General features: G+C 42.9%; 1 protein-coding gene across 4 annotated transcripts in view; it reads left to right on the top strand.

Annotated features, from left to right (window-relative positions):
* LOC118514144 overlaps positions 1-20,523 on the top strand; it is a 182,098-nt gene that overhangs the window by 143,772 nt on the left and 17,803 nt on the right. Inside the window, exons 1-3 of one of the 4 annotated variants that reach the window (XR_004906576.1) lie at positions 2,079-2,349; positions 17,931-17,994; positions 18,973-20,248. Coding sequence is in view for 1 of the 4 variants with exons in the window: in XM_036060755.1 (XP_035916648.1) it covers positions 19,184-20,248 (1,065 nt within the window). In the remaining 3 variants the exon portion in view is untranslated. Of the gene's footprint in view, positions 1-2,078; positions 2,350-12,009; positions 12,313-16,542; positions 16,585-17,930; positions 20,249-20,523 lie in introns of those variants that run through there. The other 3 variants (XR_004906574.1, XR_004906575.1, XM_036060755.1) reach the window with 3 other exon arrangements.

The following is a 20,523-nucleotide window of genomic DNA, read 5'->3' as shown; positions in this document are numbered from 1 at the left end:
TTACTATTCTGGGGAACTTCTCGAGGATCGCACGCAAAGTGATGTATTAAAAGTGGAACAACACTTAAAAGAGCCGACATTTTATTTGCACACAGCAATAGAATTTTGATTGAAAACTCCTCCAAGGAAACGTCTCACACGGCGCTTAACTGCCGGGTGTGAATCCTGTTCAATTATGACCGATGGTTTGTGCACTGTCCTGAGCAGACATTTCTTTGATCAGCCGTACGTAGCAACCACTTCAAATATCTTATTCACAGATACATTCCTCTTTGGCCTTCATTTCAGCCATTCTCACCCTTCTCACTTCCATCCGAACGCGCTCGAATGTGTTTTTTACTTCCCGGAAACGGTTTATGCTGACTGCCAGTACCAAAATTTGATTCCTGCTGTGCTATTGCGAGCCTGAGTGGTATTTGATTTTACTCGGTATCTTCTCCTGAACAACACTCAGACACACCGAACTCCGATTATTCAGTCTGTTGATCCTCAATGGCGAATTCTTGCGAAAAGCTCAACGTTTCGTTCATCTTTAAAGCTACTCGGTGACAAGGTAGTTCTTGGGTTGGGTTTATTTTCCTCCTGCAGTGAAAAATAGTACATTCATCGCTTGAATGTGTTTTTTTCTTGCTCCAGAATCAACCACAACTGTCACATCCATTCAACAGTCCTGTTGAGACTGTGAAACCATTCCGACAGCGGTTTTCTCCCGTGTCGTGCTATTCGCCATGATTGCTAAAGTGCACCCTTGGGACGGTAGAATTCTCCAAGGAGCTTGTCATCTTATCACCTGTCTGTTTTGGATGCGCTATTCAAAATCAATGTACCGGAGAAATGGTAGATTTTGCAGTCAAACGTTTTCACACCTCTCTAAATATGGCGGAAATGCAGAGTAAACAATAAACGTTTTAAAAACACATGGACAACTGTTCAATATCGTAAGCATCTAAAGACTGTCCCTCTGATACGATTTTGATGAGCGGATTGTCATAAAAACGTTTGACACAGCATAACCGGGTAAAAGCAAAACCTTCCTGCTTATCTCGAGATTGGAATGCACTAGTCTCCAAGGGCTCTCGTTGGCGTCTTGAAAGCGTTGGCTGAACAAAGGTACAAACAATGATGGCCATCTTAAAAAAGAAAGACGAGGGAAACTCTGTATGGAACCCGATTTTAGTTAGGTTCTTATGTTGGAATTTTACGACAAGGATGCTTATCGATAAACAAGCCAATTCGGTACAGGTTACTAATAGAAATGACCTTCATTAAGGAAAGTCAATAAGAATTTATGGCGACTCACCCTGTTAGGGTTCGGATAGAAATAAGCTCGTTTTGAGTTCGAATTTCGAAAAGACTTGTTCTTCTCACAAGTTTTGTCTCAACTTACAGCCTTTCTAGCAATAAAAACTAACATCATCCATAGCCTCGTATAGATGTATATGTGTCCATTATTAAATAAAATAAAACAAATGAATCCCATCATCCAGGGCATCGTCCACTTAACCTGACGATCAACAGAGTTCATTCACATTCACACGGTTCATTGCATTACTTTTGCCAACAAAAAATTTTTTGACATTCGACCCACCATCCACTGGGAGTACACCGTTAAGATGCAAGCTCACCGACACACACGTAGCTGGTGATGAAGAAAATGAGAAAACAACAACATCGAACCTCTCAGCGTTGTCCAGTGACCTACTCCCCTACAACCGACACACGATGAAGAAAGCGACTCTGAATGGAAAGCTTTTTACCCCCAAGTCGAAAAGCGTGTAGTATCGCCTGCAAAAGTGTGAGAGCCTATCACTACCACAACTTTACTGTACTCGCTCTATTCACTCACGTGTATTGCAAGCAACAGCCGGTATAAAATCATGTTTCCCCATTTTTCTCCTCTTCAAGCTATGAAAGGGGAAATACCGACTGTCAATTGTTTCGGATTCCGATCCGAACGCCATGCTGTCAGTAGCGCGTTCGGGAAGCACGAAGCAGACTTTTGCAAAACTCTCTCCTCTTTTCGAGTGGTTTACTTTTGCTTCGCGTTCAACCTGATATACTCCAGTTTGGCTCCGGACATCAACGTGAATAGTGGAGCGTGTGACGAACATTTTATGGTGTTGCTATTCTGATTCTTACGTCAATTTCTATATCGTGAAGTTTTACTGTCGGTTGTTGCGTTGTTTAGGGTTTGTGTCCGACAGTGTAGTGATAACGAAACCACATTCAATTATCGGTAAAAAAAACCGACATCGAGTCGCAGTTAATTGGACTGTGGAAAGTTTTGCGCGAATTTCGATCGATCATAGAACGAAGAACTAAGTGCCATTTTAAATTTGCAGTTTATTGGTAAGTCTCGTTGCTTCTTCCACTCTTTTGATTCAACCAACAGCAATGAGGGCTATTTCATTTGTATCTACAAAGGATAGGACGGCAAACGTCACACTGATTCTCCGAAGCACAGATAAATATGATTAACAGCAGTAGTAATTACACAGCATCACGTTGACGATATTTAAATCCATCATTACGATGGTTATTATGCTGATAATCTGCAACGGTCTCATCATTACAGCATAGTTTACGAATTAATTTACGACTCTGCTGTCTGCAGGGTCTGTTCGATCCAAGATATTTCTTCCTGTGAGATGTTAGTGAACCAAAGAAAACCTCAGAAAGTCCGTGAGAAGAAAGGATGCACTGTTGTCGAGAAACGTCCGCTAATCTGACTTTAAATCCTGGCTAAGGAAGTGTTGCTTTGAGGGTGAAAGATACACATTTTAAAGTCTGTTGCCATAGCAACGAAAACAAGTTTTGGAAGAATAATACTGCTGCTACTAGTTGATGTAACGTTTTCGCGTCATCCTCAAAGCATGCGCCCTTCTACGATTCGTTCAATAAACCCTCGCTCCAAACAATGCAACCATACTCTCCCCAAAGTACACTTAAATTGTGATGAATGAAGCGTTGGGAGCTGGAATGGATGGGGGTGAAGGAGAAGCATCGTAAAGCGAGACTTGAGCGAATCTTTCGGGTTTCTTTCCATTCCCTCGACGATCGTGATCCCGGGAGTAATAAAAGCAAAGTGAGCACACCAAACATACCAATCTCCCAGCGAATAAACGATGAGAGGTGGATTGTGTGATGATGGCGGAATAATACTTTGCCCAACCTTTGCACGTACGGTGGAAATTTAATATCTGCCAGTCTGCCTGCCCGTTGGCCTTATATTTTCTGTCTGGAAGCTGATTTCTTCCAAAGTTCACTACAAATAAAGTTACACCGACTGAACGGTGGGAAGTTGCGCTGCGTCGAGAAGCTTAATGGCTGACAGCACTTTAAAAACGGACTGTCGGGAACTGAACGAGGACACGCACGCACACATGACAACAAAAGACCAGCTGACATCACCCCCCAACAACTTCCTTTTTTTGTGATGCCCCACAAAAATGGCACACAATACCACTCCGAACGACAAATTCTCCGCCTGCCTCGTGGTAAGATGATCCTGGGAGTTAAGAGAGTTTATTTTCCATTTTCCCTTCTTACAGGAGCGTCGGATGATGTTATTCTACAAACGAAATCATCCTAAACTGGAAGCTAACTGTTTGTCTCTTTCAGGGCACAAAATGCTTTCAACTTTTGACCCTGCGTAAGCTGGGCTTGTTTTATTCCCCCTTGTTGGAAAGCGGGGGAGCTCTGTTTTTCTTAACTGCTCTACTTTTAAGTTCAACATTCTATTGCTGATGAAAACAAACAGCAGCTCGTGGTGTCTATTCGCAGCCTCGATGGAGTGTTGGATTGTGGAAGGTGAAGGCCGTCATTCAAGCATATAATCTAGCAACTTTTATACAACGTTTCAAACTCTAAGTAAGTTACTTTCCACTTCATTGGATGGGATTTCCAAAAGGTGTAGCAACACAAAGCTTAAACTTTTGCTCTTTTAAGTGCCTGTCAAGCGTATTTCATCTCGTTCCAACATTACTCAACGCACAATAGCTTCTTCTGAACAATCATTCGTGATTAGCGTATCCTCAGCCAATCATCCATCACAACTATCCTAATGATTGCATACAACATACATTCACTACCCAATTATTTCCCTCCATTATCTCTTCCTGGAAGCAGAAAAAAGAAAATCAACAAAATACTTCGAACCATCCTTTCCGCTTCTGAACTGCCTTTTCAAGACAAGAGGCGCTAGAAAAATCACCTTATTAGGCTACCTACACCCCGAACGACGCACTCTCTAATGAGACCTTTTGGACTAACACGTGCACTGTTACATAGTGCCCACGCCTTAGGTCCTTCACAAGGTGATGAAGCTGCTCAAACGCGCTCTTACCACCACGGTGAGTTCTATAGAAAAGAAATGTGAAACAATATCTCACAGCGGTCGTAAGCATCGAGTCATTTATCAACCTCAAACCATTTTGCCGACCGGTGAACGATGAATTGGTAAAATGTGTTCGTGCCGAATGTGTTGAACGTTCAACGACAAGGTTAAAGTCACCGAATAGCGACGCTTTTTTGCCGTCCAGCTGAGCGACAAACGCAGGCAGCATCATCAATTATCTTAAATAGAAAACGATGGACCGTTCTGTGAATACTAAATGCTAAATACCTTGTCTGTTTAATATTAAACAAGCAGAATTGTTCAAGTTTTTTATGCTCATTATTGAATGAGCATCGGAAACTTCATTAACATAAAACCATCCTTGTATTTTTCTTTACAAATAACGGGGAAACTCCAACCTACTTCTTAACTACACAAATCAAAAATACTTCAAGGATGTGTACGTGGGACGCTTCATGCAATCAAGAACTATTCGGAGTAAGAAGATCTTCTATTAAGTTAAGAACTCGGAACAGGAGCTCAAGGTTTACTGAGCAAACTTTAAATCATCATGAAAGCATCAAAACATCTTTAAAGAGAGCAAATATATCTTTGAGCCTTGGGCATTTCTTGAAGAATGCCCGGTTTCAACACAATCATTGCCATGATATGCTTCCCAAGAGGATAACTGTCGCATCCTATCAGTCGACGGCAGGCCTTGGACTTCAATGTTCAACCAACATGCAAGAAAACAACAATGCAAAATAAAAAGACCTCCCAACAACATTCACATCGGCACGTTTCGCAAAAAGTGAGCTCTTCAAAGTTTTTCTTTCGCACCCTTCTGACACCCTTCCGGTGGGCGGAAACAGGGAGGCCTCAACGGGCATTTAGTTTACACGATATGCTATTTCTCACCTTTTTCTGACATCGACATGCGTGTGCGTGTTCAATTCGATACAAAATGTACGATACAAAAGACGAAAGCAAACTTTCCACCCAGTACAAGAATATGACGTAGGCAATAACTTTTGCGAAAGGAAAAACACGCTTTCGTTGAACCTTTCTGTTTTCCTCCTTGGGAGGTGTTATCGATTTCACATTGCAAGTTTGACGCTAGTTATTTATGTCAACCATAAGTGAAATTTATAACCAAGCTTATAACACTCTCCTTCTCATCGGGACGTCTTCACATTTCTATTCTATTGGAAAGGAGTTCTGGCTACAATGCTGCTTCCCTAATAGTACTCTTCAAGATCCATGAATAATATGGGACTATTACGAGCACATTACGTTCCAAGGCCGTCATCCCTAAAAGGACCTAAGAAACGCCTTGATCTTGAACATCACTCGGCCGACCCAATACATATGCCCCGATTGTTTAAGGACGATAGCAACAAAAAGCTGCTTCTACGCTTGCCCATCGTGTGCAGGGAACGAAGTGTTTATTGGACCTAAACCTTGTGCCTAAACAAAAGCTCGCAAATAAGGCATTTCGGGTTGCTTCAATCCAGTGGAGACCGCATACCTAGAACCGTATTCCTTTGTTCTTACAGACAGCCATTTTCATGATGCTCAAGAAGTAAGAAAAACGCAAAGCCGAGTGAAAATAACCGGGCTGGGATGTAGCAGCTACGTAATAAAACCAACAAATGTGCAGCCATGACACAACCCACGAGAAGGGTTTATAATGTGGAAGAACTCCACTTTGTTATCTTCCTTTCATTGCACAGAATGCATTACCGTACCCATTGTGCTTACATGAAAATGATCTTTCTGACATTGAAAGGTGACTCCTTTTTTAATACAGCATACGAGCAGTGCTTTTATCTTGCCTTGTGCGTAACCCATACTTATCTGCAAAACAATGCCTTAAAAAAGCACATTGTGGCGACCAACAAGACGTTTAACATCGATTAAACGCCCTGTCCCCCTTGCCCATTATGACATGTCCCCTACTTCATGACGGACTCCGGAAATACGCACATTTTGTAGGGAATGTTTGCGATAACAGGATGGCGCGATTCTTAACCATCTTCCCGTAAATCATGACGGTTTGATTTATGAGATTTAAAACAATGCTCGTTAGTTAGGGATACAAGAGACGGAAGGAGCATCTACTCACGAATGTTTAAGAGGTTCTAAGTGCAGTTACCACATGGCGACGCACACACTTACTCGCAAGAACACATCCAAAACAATGAAAAGGGATCTCAAAGCACCAGGAAACGCGACGATGATTCATGTCGTGGAGAAGTGCTTGCCGTTGGCGAACATGATTCGTGACAGATCAACCAACATGTGAACATGCATTATGAAAGTGAGCACGTGTGCAGAATACTTGTAAGCGCGCTCCAATATGCTAAACTTCCGCCCTCGGAACTCACACTCCGCCTGTGCGAAGTAACCAGCAAGCTTGGTGGTAGATCGTTATCAACTTGCAGAAGAATCTCAATAAATGAAGTGTGAGAAAGTTATGAGCGCGTACTTAACGACATCATTTCATTATAATGGCACTTTGCGCCCGGAGAATGTCTTCATTAGCAACTTTTGACGGTGAAAATTTTTATTGAAGGAGGTTTCAGTTCATATGACTGAAGAGTAGCGAGCTCTGTAGTTGAATATGATGCATTGAAACATCAAGTTGGGCATATCGGTTTTGAAATTCATTAAACTCCATGTCGTACACTACAATACAAAGTGATCGAAGAATATATCTTGACAGTAACGAATCACTTCAATTCGACCAATAATCATCCTACTCTAAGCAATCTCTTTAGCCAGCGTATGGATCCGGCTCCTTTTTTATCGCCCAGCATATCGCATGTGCCAACACCTTTTCCTGTACATCAATTATTCATGGCCTTAGGTCTGTCCTGTCAGGGCGTCGTCCTAATCCAACTCATCCATTTGCTTTCCCAATCATCTTCAAACACAAAACAAAGTACGCCACTAATCCTCACCGACATGTAACACACAAACAACCAGCCAGAATGATCGAAAGAACGATGTCTAAACTTTTCAGTTCGACCTTCATCATCGAACCTGGGGTCGACGCCTTCAACGAACTCAAAGCATTGGATGTGTTGCATTAACAAATTAATTTCCTTTCCCGCCGTTTTCCTTCTTGTTCCTTCACCGTACTAAGAGAAAAGTGTTTGAATTTTCACCGAAGATGTGTTGCAGTAGCAGCCTGACTCGTTTTCCGCCCTTCGAAGAGGAAAGTAAACTTTGGGTGAACTGTAATTTTTAAACTCCCTACAACTCTTACGACCACTTTCCGCTTGCTCAAGGCTCTGTTCATGTTGACAAACACAAGCTCCTACTCTTTCCACATTGTCCTGAGCCCGATCCTTTTTCTTTCCGAACTTTGTTACGGAAAATACTCCAACCGAGACGCGTGTGTCCTACTTTCTCACAGGTACTCCATTGGATGATGGTCCTAATCAGTGTAAGCGTCGAGGCCGCGTGATGGCTTCCTTCAATTTTCCATTCATGGTTTTGGCGGGCCGGCTTTAAACTCTTGAAAAACACCTATCACTCTGTCATTTGCGGAAGCTCTCGTACGTCACACGTCTTGTAAGGTGATCCTTTTGGAAATATTATGAATGGGATTTTATGTTCCGTCAGCTTCCAATGTTTTTGTCGTTCCGTTTTTGGGCGAAGGAGTGCTTCGGGCATAAAATTTCCAAAACAAGCATTAAACATCTCCGTGCTCCTTCTGCTGTCTCGAACACTGAGTAATCTGCCTTACACGCGACGAGGATATCGGGAACGGCATTTTTCAGAAGACAAACTCCTCAATACGCTCCCACACGCGATGTGTCGTTTTATGGTTTTTGAGTACCTAAACAAGTAGAACGCTTTGATCCTAGCGAATAAAAAAGCAGTTTCATTTGCACAATTCGATTTAATCTTACATGATTGCGTCTCCCTATTTATTACCGTGCACGTCTGTCGAAACAAATTGGAGCACAAGAAGTCTTTTCGTAAGATCCTCGCAATGTACCACAATCGCAAGAAAAGGAGAAGACCTTCGTTCTTTCCACGATCATTTCCTTATGTTTTACTCTGACTTGGTAAAGACATTACTTAAAATTGCATTTCAATCGTCGCTCGACTCAACAACTGACATCCACACGATAGCTTTGCGTGCGGGCTTTGTCTTAAGCGAGCTTTCCAGTAATGTCCTGTTTTCATCAACTCAACAGTCCTTCTCCGCCTTTTCTTTTAACTCTCAACTTCACACATTCAAAGTTTCTCTCGCTATTTTCCATTCTTTATTTGCCTATCCATCTTCATAAGTGCAAACATGTGACTTCACCCGACTGACCCACACGTCTTCCTCAAGCAGACCCCCTTTCCTCAACGCCTGCACTTCTGGTCAACGAACCAGTCACGTACTTTAAATTGTGAACAAATATCTTCAACTTTATTACATTCCCGGGCACCTTCCAAGTGCTGCATGTCCGGTTTTGCTCTTCTCGTCTCAATTGCTCAATCTCACACGCTCCGCAAAGCCCAACAGTGGTGTCCCTCACACACACACATCGTTACACCATCGGCTCACATTTCATTTCACCGTTGGGTGAGCGGGTTTATTGAAATTTTTCCATCTGCATCGACGGGACAGTAGCGCCATTCTCCCAAAGGGGACACCCAACGTGTGTGGAACAATATGGTGGAGATTCCTCTGGTAAAACCCTCCGGTGGCCAGCTGCGACCTAACGATTCGGTGGCACACATATGTGTGTGTATTTTCGTTTGGAAGAGCTTTCAAAAATGGGAGATGAGATGACAACCGCCCGAGAGACGAGAGACGAATGCAAACGAATGGGTTGGCGCATAAAAAGTCAAAGCTTTCGCACAGCCACCACGAAAACAACAAATCCCAACTCCACATTACATCACATCGAGCGGTGTAGCATTCAAATGAAATGACTGCTGGAAATAACAGGCAGAACAGAAACATAAGGTGGATATGACGAAAGGGTACACACAAAAGAAGATATGTCATGGTCACATAGTGCAGAGCGCTGGGTCTTGCAGCAACGAGCTTAAAGCAGTCTGTCACTGGTAGCAGAAAACAAAAAAAAATATAATAATATCAGTTCTAAGGCGAACGAAACAAGCAAAACGTGGAGTGCAAAAAGACACAGACAGACGGTAAAAAGGAAAAAAATACAACAGCCACAGCATAACATCAACGTCAACAATATGACTTTGGGACGATGAGAGTCGAAAGAAGGGACGACTTGAAGTCCAAAGAATGAACGTGACGTTTTCGGCAACAACAAAGAAAATTTCTTCATGCCACCATAAAGATCCTGCCGTGATTTTATTCGTTTCGCTTTGCACCAGCACCAGCTACTGTAGATCACTGTGTGAATACATATCATCGATTGTCAGTCAGTTGTTTCGGCTGCTGTTCTTTGTGCTGCAGATGTGAATGCCGTATTTTGTAGCAAATGCATCATGCTCACATTTGGAACTCATCGTTTATTGCAACCTTGCCAAACAGAGCAATTGCACGAACGAAAGGAATATTGTCTAATGCTTCGTGCAAACACTGGCGATAAGTGCCAACCGAGCAAATTGAAGCTTAGCGTTGAGCTTGCATCCAGCACAATTTTAATCCTGTTCCTTATTTAACTGTTTTGTGCATGAGCAGTGAGCAAGTAATGGCGGCGTCAGGATTACGGAGAAAACATACAGTTCAGGAAAGACTCCAAAACAACATATTTACTTGAGTGTTCTTCCAAGAAAAGCCAAACAATTCAACAAACAATATGTCGAAAATTTTAAAGACAAAACCCACTGAACCACATCTCAAAAAATCTCAGACCTCAGAACAGTATTTTATGTCCTATAAAGACACACTCACGCTACGACTTGATCCATTCCATCATAATCTAACACACACTTCCATCACACAAGATTAAACCTACCGTAACTAAAGAGCGTAAAAAGCGAACCACAAAGGTCCTTGCAAAATGTGCTTCAGGCCATTTAGACGATTCCGAACAAAGTCTCTGGAGAGAAAAACCACCCCTAAAGGCGACTGAAGGCTGTGACCAAAAAAGGTTAATTTAATTTCTGGCTACGTTTTTCTCGATCGTTTGTTCCTTTATCCATCCTCGATTGGCTTACCTCATCGGGCCTTCTGGGAGCAATCTGAGTCCTGTGTTTCCTATTCCTGCTTCACAGCATTCCTGGCCGAGATTCATGGGCGTCTCGGTGGAGATGTTCTCTAATTTATTTCATCTCATAAACGGGTTTTTCCAGCCCAAACCTCCGAGTCGACCATTCGGCAAATAGATTCAATCTTTGACTCTAACGTATGTGCTTCCCTTTTCGAACGAGAAGAGTGATGAAGTCGGGGAAATCTGTGCAAACAATTGTTATCCCAAGGCTTCAGAATGGGAAGAGACAGATTTCGAACGATAAAAAAATAATCCGTGCCGATTGAAATGTCTTAAATGCTAATCAATGACAACTTTGTAGCGTGGTAAGATGGAGTTGGAAAATTTAAGACTATTTTGAATGGTTTAGAGTCATGCTTTTTCTTTGTCTGTCTCTCGTCTTCAAAAAAACATTCCAATACGTTGCCCTTCAGATTTCGATTTCCATCCCGATGGGTATGATTCCTATCTATCGAATGGCAACCCGACAAGCACATCCTTTGAAGCACACACGAACATCCTTTCGCATCAATTCGGGGTTGACAGTTTGACAGCGAGATGCTAAAAAGGACTGATACCCATGCAAACCCAACCAGCATATCTCCCTTTTATGCTACAGGGTCGCTTTATTTTCCCCTCACGGTGAGGCTAAAACGATGATGAAAAATCACAACACGTGTCTCGTTTTTTGCTTCTGGTTTGCCGTCGATTTATGCTGAAATATTTGATCGGATCAAATAATCAATCGTCGGCTCTGAGGGCGGTTTCCCATTGCGCGTTTGTTAGCAGATGATCTTTTGATTTGAAATAGGTTCAGTTGTTGTTGCTTAACAACAGCTTATAAGCTTGATGCACAAAAGGTTTATATTATGTTAGGGAATATTAACAAATTCAGATTCTCTTAGAAAAACTCTCCAATTACCGTCACAACCATGTTGCGTTCAGCCAAATTGAACCGTAAGCTTTCAATAAATCAGTGACCAAAGATGATTCTGATGAAGCAGGACAAATTGTCTATGCCCTAGCCAACACCGAAGGACATTCGATTCCCTGACCGGAAGCTGCTCCACAGCAGCACTCGTATCCTTATCGCTACGCCCTCAAGGGACATCTTTACAACCGTGTTTTGAGCTATAAATTCACAGTACCGGCATCTCTGGTGACAACAGTTGCTTCTCGAACAGAACATTCTCGCTTCGATCACTTATCGTACAAAACAGACATCGGTCGGTGATAGGATTTGTGACTGAGAAGGCTTGTTTGTGTAACATTTTCCACAACAACAAACTCTTAACAGCAGGAGAGTGAGCTAAACGAAGCAAGAGAGAGAGAGAGAAAAGAGTGGCTTAACGTAAAACTGGGCGATGTAAAGAATACAACAACACAGCCAACATCTATTCCAGATGACGATTAGAAACGACGAAACACTTTTCCGTCCCCCGACAATGCGCTTTCCGGAGATCGGAATGGAAAGATATATGGTCAAAAATTCATTATTGATGGCACTCGATGGTTGTTGGATTCCAAAGTTTTGGTTCTTTTCTGTGTATTTCTTTCTTCACTCTTTTACCCATTCTCCCTAACTCTACCCATGTTTCCGTTAGTCAACAACGATGAATGACCGTTTTTGGAAGCACGTGTAGAATAACTCCAACTCTCCGAACATGGCCATCCCCGGATATCCGCTTCCTTGCAAGGGAAATTCGATCGAATTGGACTGAAGGGATGAAAATCAGCATCAGCAAGCAACAAGAAAACTTCCGACCAAGCCAAACAACCACCACGAACACGATGGTGGTGGTTGCACAGCACAGCAACAACAACTTCTGGACAGCATTTAGTCAGCAAACGATGGAACGATTTTCCTGCAAAGCTTGCAAAACTCCCCGACATGAGAATCCTTTGCATAATGTACCGAGTGTATCGGTCGATTTTTGACATCATGCGAACGCTTCATCGAACAAAGTCCCATGGGAAACATGCCGGCGTAGGGATGAGCTACACATATTCATGAGCTTTAAAAAACAATCAAACATGGTTCATATTCCCGTGCAAAGCATCGATGTTGCATGGTTAGACAATGTATGCTGTGTGTTATTTTGCACCTATAAACATCCGCTTTTTTACCTTCATCACCGGACATCAAAATTTCTATAAAACTGCTCTCCATTTTCTACTGCTCGAATCATACAGTCAACCATACCAGACATCATATATTCTTTATATCTCATCCACAAAATTTACTCTCGAAACATAAACTCAGCTTGCAAGTGCCGCATACCTAAGTGCAATCTGCTGCATAGTTTAAAGAGCATGTGGCATACACACACAATTTTCTCAAACTGCTTCCAGACGTGATTTCTTCTTCGGACGGAAATTTCAATTTGTTCCTTTGAAATTTATTTAGCGCAATAAAGCATAATAAAATAATCCATTAAAGTGGTTCCTCTTTGGCCCGACGGCCACCTCTGAATGTTAGCGAAAGCATTCTGGCGATGCCACTCGGCATCCGTAACGCTCACTGGATTATAAATTCCACACAGCGATTCGCTACTCAAAACCTTCATTTTTATGATCGTTTCGCTACTGCCCCGAGGGTCGGAATAAGATGCAGCGACGAATCAGGTCAAACGGAAAGGACCCAATTGCGTTCATTCAAGTGAGACTAATAATCGATTATAAATGCAATTCTACCATGCATCACACCGAACGTCGCTCTAGTGTAAAATATGAGTTGAATTGAGTTTAAATTTCAACATTTTATGCCTTCATCCGTAATTGGAACATAAGTTTTTTCTGTCATAAATTATTCACCAATTTTTATAGAAGATTTGTTTGTGTTTCAAATTGTTTTTGCATTCGAATACATACATATTCCTTGCACGAAAGCATGTTTTCCTCTTCAATAGGCACCGACGTCGGAAATTTTGTATGTCTGTAGTTTATGTTACGGTTATTGGATTAGTTGTTTGTGAGGGCAACGGCCTCCGGCAAGCATCGGAAGCATCGGCCAAGTGTCCGAGAAGTGTTTGCCCTGCTGGTTCCAGAACGCTATGCCTGAGCTATGTTTGATGAATAAATCATAAATCAATTTACGCTCACAGCCACACCACATGTGTTAGTGGGCGCGCGCGTTCGATGGTGATTCCGTCGTCTGCTCTAATGGCCGCCAATGCCCTATTATCGATGCATCCAACATACTCACAGAGTTGCTGTTTTTCTGCTCTTCTTTAGCAGCATCGGCATTTTATTGATCGATGCTCTTATTTGGACGCTCTATCATAGACACCGATTTTGTAGGCCCGTAACGTCCCATACCCAGACGACCCTATCCCACCATCCCTGGGCCATCTTTTGATACCAGTTTGGCAACTCTGGCAGCTGTCAGAACTGGTCAGGATAGCAATTTGATTAATTAACCTACATTCAATTTATTGTCACTTTTACCAGCCCAGCCGACCGCGTAATCACACGCCAAACGAGATTCGTCCCGCGAGGCCTTTGACTGGCTATCTTTTTGTTTGGGCGCCATCAAACACGTACATCAAACACGGGCGAAAAAATCGTACTGCTTTTAGACATCGCTCAAAGTTCCAAAAGCCCATCAAACGAGGCTTAAAAGGTTCTCCATGTCTGCTCGCTCCCCAGATCTAATGGTCCAGCAGTTCGGGACACTCATTTGCGTAACTAATTGATGCGAAAGAATATTTATTCACTTTTCACTCTTTGACCCGCTACGTGTAAGCCCTATTTTTTATGAAACTCTTTGAACACAAGGCAAGTGAACACATTCTCCCACTTGCCAAGCGATATCGTTCGTAGTCGTTGGTGCCAAATTTGTCCGTCTGGCCTTTTTTTGTCCCTCATTTACCAAAGGAAAGCAGATAAAAAGAACGGGTTAGCTTTTCAAGGCTCTAAACGACGCGTATCCCTCATTTGCGTATTCATACAAGCGACACACATAGAAAGGGTTTGGTCCTGCGAGAACCTCTTCGATATAAATGAATCGTATACGGTTCTCTATTTTGTTTGAATCCGATTATCGAGATAAGCCCGTGATGATGAGGCACTTCCTAATCCTTCGTGGGATTTAATTACCGGCAGACGAAAAAACGAACGAATAAACTTTCGGATAAGCCCTCGGTCGATTATGTATCGATTGAACTTTTGGGAAGTGAAAGGTGTACACTCGTTTAAGCACTAATCGATTGAGCGTGAGGGATTATTTTAAATTCTCGTGAATATATTTTCCAGAGAGTTTAATGAACTTAAAGCAGCTTTGATTTTCTTAAACCGCCTCATAAATAAAGCCAATTATTAAAGTGAACTATGAGATCCCTCTTCTTATTATCCTATAAACGCCTGTTTAGAAAACTTCCATCAGCTCTTAACGCCTCATCAACAAAACTTATTGACCATTTAACAAAGTGATTCTTTTTCATCGCCAGCAAAGATTAATCTTCTTCGATTCCGTCTGTGATTTGAGGGCCTTACCCAACGCCAGGTAGCATACAGTTTTTATCGCCACATATATTCATGTCCACGATCAAATACATTACCACGGCCAACCTCCGGAAGCCAACCCTGCGGGCGAAAGTGATTTGTTTCCCGATCGAAAGGAATTCCGTGTTTCATCCCATTTGATCCTTTTACGGCAGCCGAGGCACAAATCCCGCGCAGTCACGCACCGGGGCAAGTTCACTGCACGATGAATAAATTCGTTAAACTCCCCGGAAAGTCAAATACTGCTCGATGCGAGGCACGTCCGCAATACTTAACATGGCCCCGCGTCGAATAATGGAGGCAAAACGCTATTGATTTAGGCCCGTTTTACCGGAATTCGTGATTGCGTGGCTTATGTAAGTCGGAAGCGGTTGTTATTTTGGCCCGGTTGGCTCATGGAAATGACGGTAACACTCGCGGGGAAACGTGAAAATTGCATCGAAAGCTTAGGGTATCCTGAGGAAATCCTGATCGATAAATCAAATTATCTATCATGATAGCGTGTGCCAAGCTACCCATGTTGTTCATGCACAGAAACAATCATCGGGAATCCTATTCAGGATGTTGTTGGTATTAAACGCGGGTTTAATTTGTTTCCACAAACTTTATTACAATCTCTTTAGTCCTTCCAGTAGAAACGGTTTTCATATGGAGAAAAAATGTTAAGAGGTTGCGATAGCATAAGGAGAAAATTTCTCCTTTTAGTTTACTTCATTTAATACTAAAACACCAACATCATCCCCAATTCATCTCAAGGAACCCCTCTAATCATGAGCTACCAGGCGTCTCCATCAACCATCCACATTCAGGAATATCCTCACGTTTTCCAACCAAAACCAGCAAGACATGAAGCCGTCACCTTTCGTTTCTCTTTTCCAGCTAATGAACTAACCCAATGATAACATTTATTGGTAAAATTATACCTCTCCATTAATCGACGAAACTCACACCCAGCCCAAACGCTCACCCTGACTAACGCATGAGTGACTTCACCGCTCGTTGCTGAAACGCTATCACGCAACAAAACCGGCGTTAATCACATGACCAATGATGAGAGCGCGTGTAGCCAAACGAACACATACTCCTGGAAGGAAAAATATCCTCACGACACAAAAATAGCACTTGAACGCGATCAACAAGGGCTAATACGGAACGATGGGAAGAAGAACGGACGAAACCTGCTCACGGCAACATCATCGGTACAAGCTTTAAGGACCACGCCATAGCTACCACTATTAGCTTGAAGCGGATCTCAAGTGTGCTCGTTAGCCCGTTGCCCAACAGCCGAGCGCTTAGCCGACTCTTTTCCGTTGTCCGATGATCCTTAGCACCCTTGCCTAGCTGGAGCATCTACCGCTTCACCATAAGCACCAGCTACATAAATACATTATCGTGGTTTCCTCGTCTGGAATTCCCTTTCTTTTCATTGGCTCCAGCTGCTGCCTCGTGCTGAGGGCCGATGCTTGTTCGCTTGGTTCGGAAACAGCCTTAATAGGATAAATTATTCCACCGAATTTGGTCCAAATGTTTGGAATCATGATTAAACGAACAAGCAAATCAACGGTGAGCATCAGCCGGTAGATTGATCTGTAGGACAGAAACAAAACGCACACAGGATCTAAAATTCTCTTACGCTCAGTCATTCGAGTAAACTGTTCCTGGAAGGTTAATGTTTATCTTTCTAACTTTACTAATCAATGAGCTGTTAAAATGTGTTATAGAATGGATAAAATACTTTAAAGCGCGTACTTGTGGCAGCCAAACGAATACTTGTTTAGCAGAGTTTTTCACCTCGTTATTGTCTGTATGACTGCTAATATGGTTGGTTTTTTCTAGGAATGCACAGAAACACAGCGAAATACATTGGAAATTTGTCTGCTTTTCGATTGGAAAAAATAACTTCAGCAACACTAATAAATCATAGTCGCGATACATATCAATTCCGTCCCATGACACGAAACAAAACCCCATTAGTTACGGAGAACAGTTTTGATGAGCCGAAACGAAACAGATTTATGACCATCAAGCACGAAAGCAATTACAGCAAATATGATTGGGACTTTTTTCTTTCCTGTTCACTGCTACACTACAGAACCTCACAAAGCCTCATTGAACATACATCCATCGTATGTATTATTTTACAATTAACCATCAGGTTCGAGTTCAATCTACCTATCAAAACAACAAGCCTTTTCCGCCGGTCAGCAACCGCAAAACACACTCCAACGTCATGTCTACGATTGTTTTACAAGCTTAATGAACATATCAACCACAAGCGCTCACGAGCAAAACGAGGGTAAAAAATGATGCCGTCCGGGTAATAATAGTCATCAGAGAGGATTATAATGCGGAAAGTGCAATAACATACATAACTCCAGAGTCTGCTTTAATATCAAAGGTCGCGCTCCAACGTTTACACATTAAAACCAACGGTATTCAATAATTCCGTGAAATGCCATCATTTAGAGATTTTTTTACAGTCGTTCAATTGCCCAAACCGGCGCCAGTTAATTGAAATATATATTCATTATCTTCATTATATTTTCACCTGCACTTTTGTTGATGGAGTTGCCTAATAGGGCAATGCATTAATTCTAAGAGATTTGAATTTCGCTAAAGTTCCTTCTGAAACGGTTCTGAGTAACGTTGGTCTCAGGAAATTCAAGAGTAGATATATTTTTCCAAGCAAGAATGTTTGATCCATCGATTATGGTTGGCATAATTCATGATCAAACGTATTGTTTTGAGGGTAAACAGACGGTCCTAAGTAAACTTATTAACACGCATCATGCTGAGCAAACTATCCCACACTCCCAACCATCAATCTTCAGACAAACACCATTATACACGCATCACCAACGCGTTTCTTGCATAAATCTTCAACAAGTTTCTTTCTCTATCGGTTGCAGGTTTTCCATGCTGCCTTACAACATCTCAGTGTAACCCAGAGGAAAATCTATCGGAAAACAACAAGTACACTTCGGAACAGTTTTTCATCAATTCCAGTCAAGCCTTTATCTATGATACTCAAGCCCACCGTAGTCTCATGCCTACAAATAGTAAGCAAAGCATGTTTAACCTGCAAAGCTTTCGTTCTCCGGAACGAAATTCTGGTCCAAATACGTAACAACTTTTCTGTTGGTGATTGCACTAAAAGAAGAACCGCAATGACGAACCAATGAAACAAACACACGAAGCTCCCCATTGACTGTCTTCTGGAAGGATTGTCGGCAAACAGGGATCCCAACCTCCATCCCTCAGACACCATGCGACTGAACTTTGGTTCAAAGGATAATTGAAGTAATATAGTTGAAGCATTGGCGAAGAATCTTCCGGCGAAAAAGGCGAATGCTAGAAATTATACCAGAATATCCGAATGAGCCTAGGGATCGTTACGGGAACAAAACTTGAACTGGGCTATCGTAATGAGACACAAATAAGAGAACCAACCAACTAGAAGAGGTGTATGCTTCTCCACCAGAAGGATCACATGTCCATGCATTTCTTTTCCAATGAGAGACATTTTTGTGAATGTAAATTATTCACAAGCCAATGCACATTGCTCACGGCTGCCACTGTATCCGAAAAGGCCTTTTGGAGCTGGAACCGTCCTTCTACTAACGCCAAGGGATGCTTTTAACCTTTTCCATAGCAACCGTAACACTTAGCAATCCGATGCACCTGGAAGATAATCCGTACGCTCGTTGCTAGCTTGTTTCACATTTTCCTTCCATTTCCACGGCACAACCATCGGATCGCCGGAAGGGTTTTCCATTGGTTTTTGCTCCGTTTCTTTCGATCTTTACTGCGGGTTGCTGCGAGCCTTCGATGCTATGAAGATTGGCTACATGATGATAACATTGATGTGTTCATGTCTTAGTCGCTTTCGTGGTTACTGACGTGAGCTTGGGAAAGTTATTATATTTTTACACTGTTTTGGTTCTTAAATAGGAACGTTTTGAGTGTGTTCTATGCGTATTTCGCGAGCTAAAAGTCACTAAAGTTATGATAGAAAGTAATACAATACTTCGATTGGTGCTAAATGTAAAACGATTGCGCTGAAGTGTTACACCAACGCAAAGTTGGTCTACAGTGCCATTCAAATCACATTAAGTCGCGTTTCTCCAACAACCACACCGTACCAGCTCGGAGTCATCACAAAATGACCGATATTAATCGCACCAAACAAAGCTATCTGCACAAACACAACGGAAAGATCGATCCGCAATCAGCGCAAACCCCATCGGTGCTGCACTCGACGGGATCAAACGCAAACGAACATGGCCATGCGGTCAGCAAAGGAGCAGCTGCCACCGGTTCCAGCACGGGCGGTTCGTTGAAACGCAACAATAGTCATCATCAGCGATTGAAAAAATCCAACACAAGCACTCTGGACCGAAGCTCTAATGGCCCTGTGGAGTTCGGAGCGGATGCAAGGCCGGTCGGCAGTAGCTTCGGCCATCATCAACAGCAACAACAGACCGGAACGACCTGTACGAGATCCGGCGCCGGTTCCGGTCTTGCCAAGAGCTGGTCGAAAACCTCCAGCAGTAGCACCTCCCAGTCGACTTCCCATGGCCCCGCGGAACAAACGCAGCACACTCTTGAAACAGGCAGCGGCGGTGGCCGACCTCCGGGGACAAATTTAGCACCCACCATCAAAACGGAAGCCTCGCTCAGTGACGATTTTAAACGCTTCCACGCGCTCCGCAACAGCTACGGCGGCAAATCCAATTTAAATGTAAATAACACCGATCACATGATAAAATCGCAGGTCCTGCTTCACCAGCAGAAGCTGCGCGAGTACTCTCGACAACATCCTACACAGCAACAGCAGCACCGTGACAACGATAGCTACTCAACCTGCTCATCGTCCCAGTCCGACTACCAGCACCCTCAGCAACCGCAGCAGACGCAGCAACATCAGCAAAACCATCGCCACAAGCATCACACTCACTATCGCGTACATCAGCATCAACACCATCAGCAGCAGCAGGCTCAACCCCACAATGTCCAGCCGACTCAGTCCATCTATCCCATCTCGGCCACGGTAGCCGCAACGGCTACGTTGACGCGCACCGGTGGTTTCGGTGGTGGTGGATGTTCGATATTGAAAAATGCCACCAGCAGCAGCCATCAGGATCCGGTCGGGAGTCGGAACAGCCTCAAACGAGGGCCGGGCGGATTAAGCACCCTGTCACTGTGCAGCTGCGACGCAGAAACCGAGGTAAGTGAGTCATTATTACAGGAATTTCCTTCTGTTCCGTTGCTTCCCGTCAGTGTCCCTCGTCCTCATTTCTGTTTTCATCCATATTCTTCAAACCTTGCGATAACCTCGGTAGGCCAGAGAGACATTGGTAGATAGATGAGAATGAAATGACCTTTATGGATGGTTAATCATTGACGCTCGCTTTGATACCAGTTTTTACAAAGAAGAGTCGTCGGTGTTTTCCTCTTTGATTATTTCTTGCGTAGCTCAGATGACGCACGGTGCAAATGTGA

The sequence above is a fragment of the Anopheles stephensi genome, chromosome 3 (genome assembly GCF_013141755.1).
Source record: "Anopheles stephensi strain Indian chromosome 3, UCI_ANSTEP_V1.0, whole genome shotgun sequence".
In the NCBI taxonomy this organism is placed as follows: domain Eukaryota; kingdom Metazoa; phylum Arthropoda; class Insecta; order Diptera; family Culicidae; genus Anopheles; species Anopheles stephensi.
This window is presented reverse-complemented; position numbering and strand designations above follow the sequence as displayed.